The sequence below is a fragment of the Barbus barbus genome (genome assembly GCF_936440315.1).
Source record: "Barbus barbus genome assembly, chromosome: 38".
In the NCBI taxonomy this organism is placed as follows: Eukaryota; Metazoa; Chordata; class Actinopteri; order Cypriniformes; family Cyprinidae; genus Barbus; species Barbus barbus.
In genome coordinates, this window is record NC_136716.1 from 19,172,980 (window position 1) to 19,186,157 (window position 13,178).

The window sequence follows — 13,178 nt, forward strand, 5'->3', positions numbered from 1 at the left end:
TAGCTTAAATTTAGTTGCCATCTACTTGCCATTAACAGGACTGAGAATCTGAGCGCATTTACGCGGTAATATTTATTTCAGTCTTAGACGACAACACACATCCTCTAATATCTGTATCCTATAATCCACCTAGAGGAGGGTGTGATGACCGGATGTAAATTTGGATGTCAGTTTGATCTCTATTTATTCCCCTAATCTCTTTTTGTAGTCAGGTGGCGTTCACACATTGCCAGACGGCCTACACATGTCCCTATCACAGAGGCCAAAGTGCTGGAGGGTTGGCCATGTGAGGAAGAAAGGCCTGTTTCAGAGAGCCAAGTGTAATTGCATCATGACCTGGTGTGGATGGTTGAGAGAGAACGCTATTAAACTTTAAGCTTAAAGTTATTGAAATGGTCCAACATATCAGAGAAATAGCTGTCAATGTCTTATAATAAGAGGCAAAGAAGAATTAGAATGACAATATTTTTGAAACAAGTTTCTGAAATAAGGCTCACCAAGGCTGCATTTATTTGATCAAAACACACTAAAAAACAGTAATATTGTGAAATATTATTACAATTTAAAATAACTGTTTTATATTTTAATATATTTTCAAATGGAATTTATTCCTGTGATGGCAAAGCTGAATTTTCAGCTTCAGTCGTCAGTGTAACATAATCCTTTTATTTGGTGTTCAAGAAATATTTCTTATTATTGTGGAAACTGTGATACACTAACATTCAAAAGATTTCAAATAAATGCTGTGCTTTTGAAGTTTCTATTCAAAGAATTTTGAATACTATTTTCACAAACATATTAAGCAGCAAAAAAAATAAAAATAAAATCTATTGTGATTATTCTAACATTCTAACATGTTAATTTGGTGTTCAAGAAACATTTATTTCTATCAATGTTAAAAACAGTTGTGCATCCCCAAAATTTTTTCAGTTGTGCATCCCCAATTCCCTGGCATTCAAATCCATAATCTTTGCATTACCAGTGCTATACTCTACCGCCCATTGCCACTAAAGTACAATGTAGTCAACTGACGTTTCTGAGTGGTTATATTACCTGTAGTGTTACTTTAATAGGTGTTAAAGAAATAGAGATATATGACTTCCAAACACTTACTTCTATAAGGAAGAGATAAAACACTTTAGGGGGCTGCAAGCAGGGAGACTGTATCTCCAGCTGTGTGTTCCCTCTGAAGTGTTTCAGCATTATTGTTACTTCTTATAAGACTAACCTTGTCCCAGAGTCTCTCTCGATCCAAAGCAATGATCACCATAGAAGGATTGGTGAGATAGCCATCAGCGTTGAAGGAGAGGTCCTTATGCTCCCATGACACATTTAGCATATGCCTGCAGAACAAATTTAGCAGCTTTAAATTAGTAGACCAAAAAAAGTAGATTTTAATTTTAAGTGATTGTACAATTGCCTGGATTTTTATCCATCTCTGAAATGAGACAGAAGACTATTAGGCAGAAAAAGGAGGACATTTCAAATACAAGCCTATAATTTTTTTCTTCCACTAAGTCAAACGAATATAAATCAGAGCATACAGACACTAATACATTTTACAGTATTCATTCTCTCTCTTTGTCTCATAGACCTGAACATTTTTCCTAAACGAATTGTTCACTTATAGGACCAGCAGAACATGAGGAAGTTAACAATGTCATTCAATTTTACTGATGCAAAGAGCAGCAGCAGCTAGCATTATTCAGACATCATTGATAATTCATAACGGCTAAAATCATGACATGACTCACAACTATCAACAAAAAAAATCTTCACAGGAGTTCAAACACACAGCTCTATATTCATCTTATCCACCATCTTTGAGATTTATAACTACTTTGTAAATAACATAGCTCATAAACAACTATTCAATCTCAGTGATGCTGGAGAATGTTTTATACTGAACAAATATGCAGTAAATATGAATGTAAATTACTTTAACAGCAATAGAACCTGCCTAAATTAACATTTTGTCACCATTTATTCACCCTCATGTCATGTCATAAAATGAGAATAACAATGTCTATAGAAAAAAAAAACCCCATCAATTCACACAAATCTTTTTTCATGTAATGGCAGTGCAAAGTTCACCATGTCTGAAAATATGAAAATGATAAAACACAACAACAAACACCATAAAAGTAGTCCAACTATTTGTATGCCATACTCCAAAACATCTGAAGCCATATGATCTAACAATGCGTGACATACAGAAATGTAAGATTATTTTCTGATAATCTTCCTTTCTTATAAGATTTAAATTTAATAAATGCTGAGATTTGATCAAGTCATTGAAATGAACTTTGATTTGAGAACAAATAATTGAAAAGAGTGATTCATTCAATGATTCAGTTCCCTTCCAGGAACTTCGAGCTGCGTCCGAAAACGCTATAGGCGTTCCCATAGCGTTTTCGGACGCAGCTCTCGTTCCCTTCAGGGAACCTGGGTTACATACATAACCTGGGTCGTTCCCTTCAGGGAACCTGGGTTACATACGTAACCTGGGCCATTCCCTTCTAGGAACTTCGAGCTGCGTCCGAAAACGCTATGGGAACACCTATAGCGTTTTCGGACGCAGCTCTCGTTCCCTTCAGGGAACCTGGGTTACATACGTAACCTGGGTCGTTCTCAGTGACTTACTTTCATGGCCCTTTTTTCATTGTTGGTTTTCGTCATTGTATTGAAAAGAACCATGTGAAGATACGTGAAATAACATGAAGATAAGTAAATAAGTAATTTTCATTTACTCTTCTACCCATCTTACCATTACACCTCAGACCATCCTACTGATAAACGTTTTTCCAAGAGAATATTTTCTGTCTTGCCACCTGATGAATCCTTTGATACTGCCCAACCAGTCACACATTTGAAAAGGACCGTGTCCTTTCTCAAAGCCAGTTCGTTAAAGATTTCTTAACTGTCCTCTGACAGACGTTTCTTTTTATGCAAGAGAGATAGGCAGACACCTGAACAGCACCGAAGCCTGAGAACATTCCGGATGGAGGACCCAGTCACTCATGTGTCTCTGATACGCTTGATCACAGAAAGCTTGGAGAGGCAATTGGAACACTATTTAATGAGGACGGTGACTCCCAGGTGAACGGCAGATTTAACAAGGAAATCTGGAGAATCTCCCAGGCTCATTACAATGGAGGAAGACCACAAGAAAATGTGCAAGAACGCAATGTTTTGTCTGGGAAGCTGTTTATGATGAAATCTCCAGAGGCAAACTAAGCTGTGAGAATGAAAAATGTCAGGATTTTGAGGATTTGTAAATTTGCCGACCACACTTTCCTGTTGAATTTGATGTGATCAACACGTTTGACAAAAAATAGGGCAATGCTGGCCAAGGGAGGACTAAATATATGACAGCTTCATAAAACATTACTGGCAGTCACATTACTCCAGATATTCCAAAGGGATATCTACGATATACTTTTTTTTCAGGACATGATGTTAACGGTGATGTTAATGATAATTATAATTTCATGAATTTTTTTTAAAAACACATTTAAGTACAATGTTTTAACATTCTATTGTCATGTTTAAAGAAATGCACTTCTTTAGATGTGTGGGCATAACATTACATTTAAATTGAGTACTGTATATTTTAAATGTACTAAACTGCAACATGATCATTACAAATATATTTAACTCTTATGTTGTGCTGAAAATCCAATACCTAATTTGGTGTTCCCAGTCAAAAATGATCTTGTAAATCTCTCATTATGCCACATTTTCACTAAATCCGTGATTAAATTATTATGTCAACTTGTTTTCTTTCTATTAGCACAGGTTTTGTATTTCTTTTTGTAATTGATTTCTGAGCTAATGCACCCCAGTTTTTAAGTGAAAAAAGCATTAATTGTAAATAATTTTGCCAGTGTTCACTCAAAAACATAGCTGCATATGCTCAAATCAGAGTAAAAAAGTAAATACAAAACCTGTTCTATTTAAAAGAAAAAAAATTATAAAAAGGTTGAATCCGATATTTTGAAAAAATTTAGCATAACAAGAAATTTATTTTTGTAGGCTAGATATTTTTGACTGGGACCACCACAAGTATAAGGAGGTGGGGGGAAAATACCAAAAAATAATAAAAATTATAAAGTTTTTTGGGTTTATCCTGTATGAGCAATAAGTTTGGTCACACTTTATTTTAAGGTCCAATTCTTGCTATAAAGAAAACATTGCTACGACGTTTGCCTCAATAAACTCCTAATTTGCTGCTTATTAATAGTTAGTAAAGTAGTTGTTAAGTAAAGGTATTGGGTAGGGATGTAGAATATGGTCATGCAGAATATGTGGTTTATAAGTACAAATAAACTGCCAATATGTTAAAAATAGGCATGCTAATAAGCACTAGTTAATGGTGAGAATTGGTCCCTATACTAAAGTGTTAACAAAAGTATTAGTCCAATTCGATAACATTTGCATTTTCAGGAAAAAGAAAATCTACTCTGGGTCAAAATGACCAGAACACAACATTAAATACATTTTAGACAGAAAACGATGACAATAAAATATATATTCGTTTACCATAAATGCTTGTCAGTACATTTACTCAGCAGTATACTTTACCCATATTTCAAAGTAATTATGAAATTACATATAAAGATGTACTTCGGTGTGTAAAAAAAGCTAAATGCATTTCATATAAATTTAAACTATAATACATTCATATGAGATTATATTGCAATTGCAATTAACATGCAATTAAGTGTCCAAAAGCATTCCTTTCCAAGTATATTCTTTTAAAGAATATTTGAAGTACATTTTTCCATTATAAGTTCTCTTTTTAAAACCAAGCAAACTAAAAACTATTAGCACTATTAACTTCATTTTTTAAAACTAGTACCAAACTAAAATTTACTCTGTTTCACAAGGGAAGACATAAGTTTTAATACCTTTACTGAGCAATCTAAAAGTCTTACCTGAAGAGAGAATTGTTGGTGTATGATTTGACAGGACTATTGCAGTCACTGTGACCCTCGGGAATGAATCCTCTGTTCTTATGAAAGCTGTGCACCCCTTTTACTATGACTGCGACTCCTTCCCGAACCCTCTGGCGCAGTGTTTTCCTCCAGCGGTCTGTGATAATACTGATGACGCCCACTGGGAAACTGTCAGGAGGGGACACTTCAGGGTTCCCCACAGCTAGACTGGGGATGACCCAGATGTATCCGGGGCCTAGCAGCCCCACATCAGAGGCCATCCTGAACAAATACTGTGCCTCCTCGTGGGAACAGTACACTAGATATACCTGCGAGTCCACCTGCTGTAGTAGTCTTCGTGTGCGAATGTCATTGGCCCCCACGGACATCTCACAGCTCAGCACATCCTGCAGCTCCCACAGGAAGTAGCTGGTGTCTGTGAAGGAGCGGATGTAGTCCACGAAGGTCTCATAGCCAGGATACAAGCTGGTGATCACAACAAAGTTACCCCAGTTGTACTCCTCCATCACTTTGAACATTGCATTTATCTGCTGCTCTATAGAAGCTCCCATCTGGAGAAAGGTAGAGCCTTCAGCCTGTAGAATCAAGACAGGAGATACATTCAATTCTGCATTTCAAGGTGCTTCAAAAGGTTCTTCGCAGCGATGCAATATAAGAACCATTTTTGGTTCCACAAAGAACCATTCAGTCAAAGGTTCTTTAAAGAACCATCTCTTTCTTACCTTTTATAATCTGAAGAACCTGCTTTTGCCACAAATAACTTTTTGTGAATCTGAAAAGTGTCTTCAGATGTTAAAGGTTCTTTATGGAACCATTTAGACAAAAAGGTTCTTCTATGGCATCGTGAAGCACCTTTATTTTTAAGAGTGTTGTTGATGAATGTTTATAGCCTAATCAAGTACATGTGGGTACCATGAATTTGTAAAAGACACTAAAATGTTTTACATATATGCCATCATTACAAGGAATAAACCTCAAGACATGTAATCTAATATACACTCAACATTCTAATAAGGTCAAATGTAAAACTAGAAATATATACTGTGATTGATCATTTAATAGTAATGTTGTGAAGTACCTAAAAGAAGCAACAGTACGAACTAGCCTCAATGTACAATTATCTCTATTATTTTCAAAGTGAAACCTTTTCAATAAGCAGCGCTAAAGTTTTTTTCTCATCAAACTTTAGGAAAGGAAAAGGGAAAGGAAAGGATGTGTGATCAAGTATGGTGTCCCATACTTGGAATTTGTGCTCTGCATTTAACCCACCCAAGTGCACACACACAGCAGTGAGTAGTGAACAAACACACACACCACGAACACACACCCGGAGCAATGGGCAGCCATCCTTAATGCTTTACAGAAGAACAAAGCAAAAACAAAAATGGGTTCTTTTAAAACATCCCGTCTATCTGTTGGAAACTTTGATTCTTTTCAGTGATTGATTTTGAAGTAACTGCAAAGTTACTACAATGTACTGCAATTGTTCAGACTTTCCAAAACTACTGTACATAGAGAGGACTTTTTAAAATTGTAAATTTTTAAACTTATTCAGTCTGTTAATATTCACCATTTCAAGTCTTTGCCAAAACATTTGAGACAGAGAAATACTGCTGATTGATTTAGAAATGAGATATTAAATATGATTATGCATTTTAAAAATCTCATTAAATAAACTTAATGTAGTTAGCTACTTTAAATTATGGATTGCTCACAGCAATTTTAATGTAGCTACAAAAGCTACAGATTTAAAGTAGCTTCCACAACACTGCATTTCAAATATGGTAAAATGCACTTAAATACATACAGTATGTCCTCCACCGTTCAAAAGTTTGGTGTCAGTAATACGATTTTTCTAATATAAATGAATACAAAAAAAACATTAAAGTGATCAAAAGTGTAACTGGGCGAACGAGACGTGTGGATCCAAGTGCAAGCTTTTATTTAAAACAGTGAATAAACAGGCAGGGTCAAACTACGGCAAACCGATATAGTACGGGCAAGACGCAGAGCAATCCTAGTGCTAGCAAGAGTCGACAATCAGCGAACAATATCCAACAGGGCAAGGCAGAGAGATAATCCAGGTATACGAGCAGTAGTCCAACAGAGGTGCAAACAGAGTCCAAACGGCAAGGCAAACGGGTAAATCCAGGAAACGCGGGCAAGAATCAAAACTAGAAAAACACACAAGGCAAGACTACGGCAACAAAGGGGGTTCAGTATCGCAGCTAAAACTAGGAGAGTTATAAACGCAGAACAATACTGGAACTAAACAGAAAAACACAGAAAGGCTCGGTAAGGCAGCTAACACTAGGGGAGTGATAAACGCAATACAGTACTCAGCAGAGAGGAAGAGGAAGTCCATGGTTTATGTAGGGTGTGTGATCAGTGCAATCAGCTGTGTGTGTCGTCAGTGCAATGGATGATGGGAATTGTAGTCTGAGGTGACGTGCAACAGTTAGTGTGGTGCAAGAGTCCATGTGGTGAGCGAGTGACCTCTGGTGGTGTGTTAACGGAAGTTCATAGACCAGATTCATGACAAAAAGTGACAGTGAAGAAAATGTTACCAAAGATTTCAAACTTTCTATCGATCAAGAATCCTGACAAAAATGTTTCTTGGTTTCCACAAAAATATTAAGCAGCACAACCTTTTTTTTACACTGATAATAATTTTTTTTTTTCTAGAACACCAAATCATCATATTAGAATGATTTTTTTTTTAGGCGTTATGTGAAGAGTTTAAAAAGGAAAATTGTAATAATATCAACTTTTACTGTTTACTGTTATTTTTTTATCAAATAAATTCAGCCTTGGTGAGCATAACACATTTTTCAAAACCATTTAAAAAAATTAAACAGACCCCAGACTTTTGAAAGGAAAGTATGTTTTAAATTGCCAATGAATGATGGCAACCATAACTTGTCCTATAACACAGTCCTATAATTTTCTGCATTTCAGTTTTACAGGTAGCTGAACACATACAGGGGATCCATAGTAATTCAATCATGGTATATGAGACTTTCTCATATCATTGAAATAACATGTATTACTGAGCAACATTAACCTTGAACGCGTTCCAAAGTATGAGATACGAAAATTGGATTTACTACACAGAAACAATTCACTAGACTATTGATCTTATCTGTTCCACAGTGTCGTATAGCAGACTTGATTTATTGCCTGACTTTCAGTCATTATTCCTCTTACTGTAATCGCACTGAATGGATTTACACTTGACACCTTATACTGGTTTATTCATGCAGCTGTTCAATATTAATGCCGGTGTGAGGCGCTCTTTGAAAAAAAATATGCACAACTATATTTGCATATACAAACGTGTGAATCATCACACTTGGTGTCATTATCAAGCCACAATTGTGCATGTTAAAAATAAAGTGATCTATTAAGTGCTGTTTTAATTTAATTTTACTTGCTCTTAGTTAACTTCAAATAAGCAAGTGTCTTAATGCCCTACACTGCCAACTGCATTTACTTCCACCGCACAGCATGAGATGACTCAAAGGTACCGGAGGAGGTGGTGTCCAATTAAGTTCCAAAGTGAGAAAAATGGGCGTGGAGGTCTGGGAGTGTCAGGAGCCGAGAGACATTCTCCCAAGACTCTTTCCTGACAGACTGATCCGGTGTCCTTCAAATAACTTCTGTGGTTAAAGTAGGCTACCTCTTAGAGAGAGAGAGGGCTTGTGAATGTCAGGTGCTCAGGGACTCACCGGGCCTCCTTCTCTGCCAGATTTCTTTCTTAAAGAAGTTATACAATCACCCAGATTCAGCTCTCCTGCGATTAGCACTCATGAGCCTTGACAAGACCATTTTTAAGTCATGCCGTAGTAGTAAAAACGTGTTTTGTGTCTGAAAAAACTTGAACTAAAGCAGGCAATCCATGTACACTTTGGGCATGAAATTTGTCCAGCTTTTAGTTCACCCAAAAATGGTCAACATTTACTCATCCACAAGTCTTTCCAAAATTGTTTGACCTACTTCCAAGGCGGCAGTATTTTTTGTCTATCCAATGAAAGTTCAACCAAACCAAACCAAACCAAACCAAAAATGTTGGTTACCAACATTCTTCGAAATGTTCTTCAAAATATCTAATTTTGTGTTCTGCAGAATAAAATAACTCAAACAGGTTCAGAGCGACATAATGGTGAGTAAATGATGACAATATTCATTTTTGGGTTAAATCCTAAGAGAGAGAGAGATAAATCATTAAATAATATTAAAATATATAGAAATATTATTTAATGCTATTAAATTTCAGGCTATGTTCAGGCTGGAGCTGGCACTCACCAACAAGGGGAGCTCTGCCCTGAAAGGTGATATTTTAAGTTCACTTTATTTATTTGGAAGGCACTTGGCCATTAACACAGGGTGCCTCATGCTACTGGGATCTCATGAGAAATCCCCTACCAGATGTTTGAGATCTCCAGTCCAATCCCTCATGCAAGAAAAAATAATCAGGAACAGCTTATTCAATTGCATGGGATTTACATGTGCAATATACATTGGTTTGTCTTGCAATAGAATGACCAGATTCGAATAAAGTAGAACAGGCTTGTCGCATGTCCCTGACTCCGTCCACCACATGCCTATACAGCAGGAATTGTATAATCGAATCAAATTGATGTGATATGATATGCATGCATTTCTCAAAGGATATTAAATGCCTAATCCATAATCTGGAAGTGTGGTTGTTCAGAGTGCCATGAAATATGGTTCACAGCTTTATGATACTATTTCTTTGTGGCAGCTTTTCTACTTTGATTGATATTAAAGTCAGAATGAATTCATTTTCTATTCTTTTTTTAGAGTTTTGTCCAAACTTTTTCCAATTGGAAATGATAAATATGAAAGAAGCAACAGATTCAGTTTAGTTTTTTCCTCAGTGCTCTTTGTTAAAAATAAGAACATGGTCACTGGGCTGTTCAAAAGATTTGGCAAATTATTCAGAATCTTTATATTTCACGCTCTATGGTTAAACCTTTGAAAAATTATACCAAGCCAGAATGCTTCATTTTAATATAGTTCTTACACATTATCTGACAAATGCATATTTTTGGCTTTCTTTTCACTTCATACATCTTATCAACATTTTTCTGCACATCGTGCGAGTCTGAAAGGCATTTGAAAAATGACAGCTGGGCAGGAAGGAGTCCTCTACTCTCTAGCTGGTATTGCAGATACTCATCTGTCCCATTAAATCAAGGGCTATTGTGTTTCTCATTTAAAGATATACATCTTTTACCAGTCTGCATGCATAATGATTGTTTTACTGTCTAAAAAGCGCACTTTTCAGTGGATTGTGGATTTCGGATATCAGATGCTGCAAAATCCACACAGCGTGGACTAATAGTAAAGAAGCGACACAACTACATGTGCCTTTAGTAATTGTTCAAATTAAATGATTAGTTAAGCCAAAAATTTACATTCTGTCATCATTTTCTCAACCTCATGTTGTTTCAAGCCTGTATGGGTGTTTTCTACTGTGGGCTGCTGAGATGGAATAATGAAAGTCTCTCGAAAGCGAAAACAAAGACATTTATGTGATTTTTCAGATTGCTTTGAGTTTGTTTCTTTCCAATAATAGATAAGACTATGTTTTTACTTCATTCACAGCTTAAGCTGCCACCAGACACTCAATAAATGTACACAAAATGCCCTCACTACACACGTTGTATGTAAAATTACTGTCATAAAAAAGTCTTATACGCAGTTGCCTTAAAAAATGTGCATTTAACAGTTGCAATTTTATGTTATTCAGAAGTTTCCACACCTCAGTAATCAGAGGAAAATGGGACACAACTGTTGGTTGCTGGTTATACATTATAAAACCTATTGATTTTCACACCTCACAAAATCACTTTTCCACGCAGCTGTTCAATAACATATCATTACAGGGGGCTTGCTGAAAAATACACACACACATGCACATACTAAAGGTTCTCGACCTCACAGCAGTTATTATAGACTCACTGTGTCTTATAAGAGCTGCGAGGACAGCATTCCTGAAATGATTTCACAGATACCCATGATTAAATCTCAATTTGATATCTGAAATACATATATGCTGTTTTTCTTTCATTCTCTGATGTATATATGGTTTGAAATTTAACTGATTTTGTTATATTACCATATTTCTAATACATTTTTTGTTTATGTACATAGATGATTGGGTAATGTTTATGAACCTTAAGTATTATTCTGGCACACACACTGAACCTCTTGCATGAAACACAAGCCAATTTCTGTTTATCATTTGTAAAATGTTTTGTATGCACAATTAATGCATTTGACTATATGTGACATCTATGAACAAAAAGGTTTGACATGATTTTCTGTGTAACAAACACATTCATTAAGATGTTGAGTGTAAACTGTCTGAATTTAATTCAATGTGACAACTCACATATAAAATGTTCTGCAAATTATTTTATGCATAAATCGTTTTTTTCTGCACATTTCAGTGTAAATCATTCATTGTTTTTCTGTGAAAAATGTCAAAATTCAACAATTTATGTTAAAAAATGTTTGTTACAAAGAAAATCATTTGCACAACTTTTCACAATTCACATAATTTTCAGTTGCGTTTAATTCAGTGATCATTTTATGTACGCTTTATATTTATTTATTTATGGTATTATGTACTGAAATTTGTGTTTCATGAATGTGACCCAATAAAAAAAAAATTTCTGTATTTGGTTAAATATAATAACAAAAAATAAACCTTATTAAAATATATATTTTTGGTGATCCAAAGGTTCTCAACCTAGCTGCAAGGACAATCCTTTTGTAGTAACTTAAGTGTTGAATGGATTGTGATCTCAGGAAATCCCCATTACTTATTAAACCTTCTTCCTTTAAGCTGACAGATCCCTAAAATCTACCACTGCCACCTTTCAAACACTTACTTTATGTGGGATGACTACTGCAGAACCTCCACTGATGCCTACGATGGGGATGGACGTCTGAGAGGAGATAAAGTCTAAGATTTGTGCCACAGCTTCTGAGTCCACGTCATCTTCAAACACCACTCCGTGGAGGCTCTCTGCTGCCATGGTCTGACAGAGACGTGTGAGTAAAGCTCTGGGGTTAGTGTCATTCACCAACACGGTGATGGGGTTCACTTCCAGGGGCATGTCGAGGAAGTTTTCTGGACTCAGACGGCCCTTGATCTCACTGTGGTGGGCCAAACCACTGAAAACCACAGCCACGTTGACCGAAGGAGGGCCGAAGAATGGACGTCCCCGGCAGGGAGGCACTACATTGAGTAACAGATGAAAGAAGAGGAGGAGTTGAAGAGAGGGACCCCAACACCCTTGAGGAGTGGCCATTTCAGCCTCCTAAAGCCTGAGAGAGAGAGAAAGAACAAACACATCATTTCAGAATTGTTACATGTTTGTCAGTTTGGAAAATGTCAGATATGTGCTCTCTCCAAGTAACTATAATTTACAGGTTTTCCAAACATTTTTACTGCAAATTGGTTAAAACTATAAAGTGGTCCATAAAGTCTTGGGAAATTAATTTAGATTTAATTTAACAATTGTTTAATTATTGCAGATTAGCACTGAGATGTGTTTGAAATTTCATTTTTGTGGAATTGGAAAGGATCCTGGAAAGAAAAGTATCATGGTTTCTTAACATCATCATGGTTCTCTTTAACAAATCCAAATCAGAATGTTAGAATGATTTCTGAAGGATCATGTGACACTGAAGTTCAGCTTTGCATCAGAGGAATAAATTATATGTTGAGGGGAGGGGGTGTCTAATGCTATTTCATGCATTCTGAGCTATTTACACTGTTAAAGAGTTAAATTCTCATGCTAAACATGGCCAAAGTTTCAAACAATGATTTGGACATACAGAGTAATACCGTGACAAATACACTCCTTCTGGGTTCGTATAGGTTTCGGAAAGTTTTTTTCAAGCATGGCCCTTCATGACGTCATGAAGGGCGCTAGAAACAAGGGGGATGGGACTGAAGAGGGGGTGTGTCCAAACTCCCAAGATGTGAATGAATAAACCCAGAGGAGGAGGAGGGGTGCACCCTTCATGACGTCATGAAGGGCGGAAATCCTTGAATGGGCACTTCTCCCGGAAGAGCATGCGCACACGTCAACCAGAACGAGAGCAAGAGTGTATCTTTCTTTTATAAATATGATAAAACTAAAGACTCTTTGGTGATAAGAAGGATGCAATACTACTCTA

At 36.3% G+C, this 13,178-nt stretch overlaps 1 protein-coding gene across 1 annotated transcript in view; it reads right to left on the minus strand.

The window, feature by feature from the left end:
* The window catches only part of LOC306857413 (glutamate receptor ionotropic, NMDA 2C-like), a gene marked incomplete at both ends in the record, with an annotated part of 33,597 nt that extends 21,293 nt beyond the window's left edge, over positions 1-12,304 (minus strand). The window contains 3 exons of the mRNA XM_079397346.1: positions 1,229-1,343; positions 4,938-5,533; positions 11,882-12,304. Of these exons, the coding sequence (XP_079253472.1) occupies positions 1,229-1,343; positions 4,938-5,533; positions 11,882-12,304 (1,134 nt within the window). The remainder of the gene's footprint in view (positions 1-1,228; positions 1,344-4,937; positions 5,534-11,881) is intronic.
* Positions 12,305-13,178: the final 874 nt, after the last annotated feature.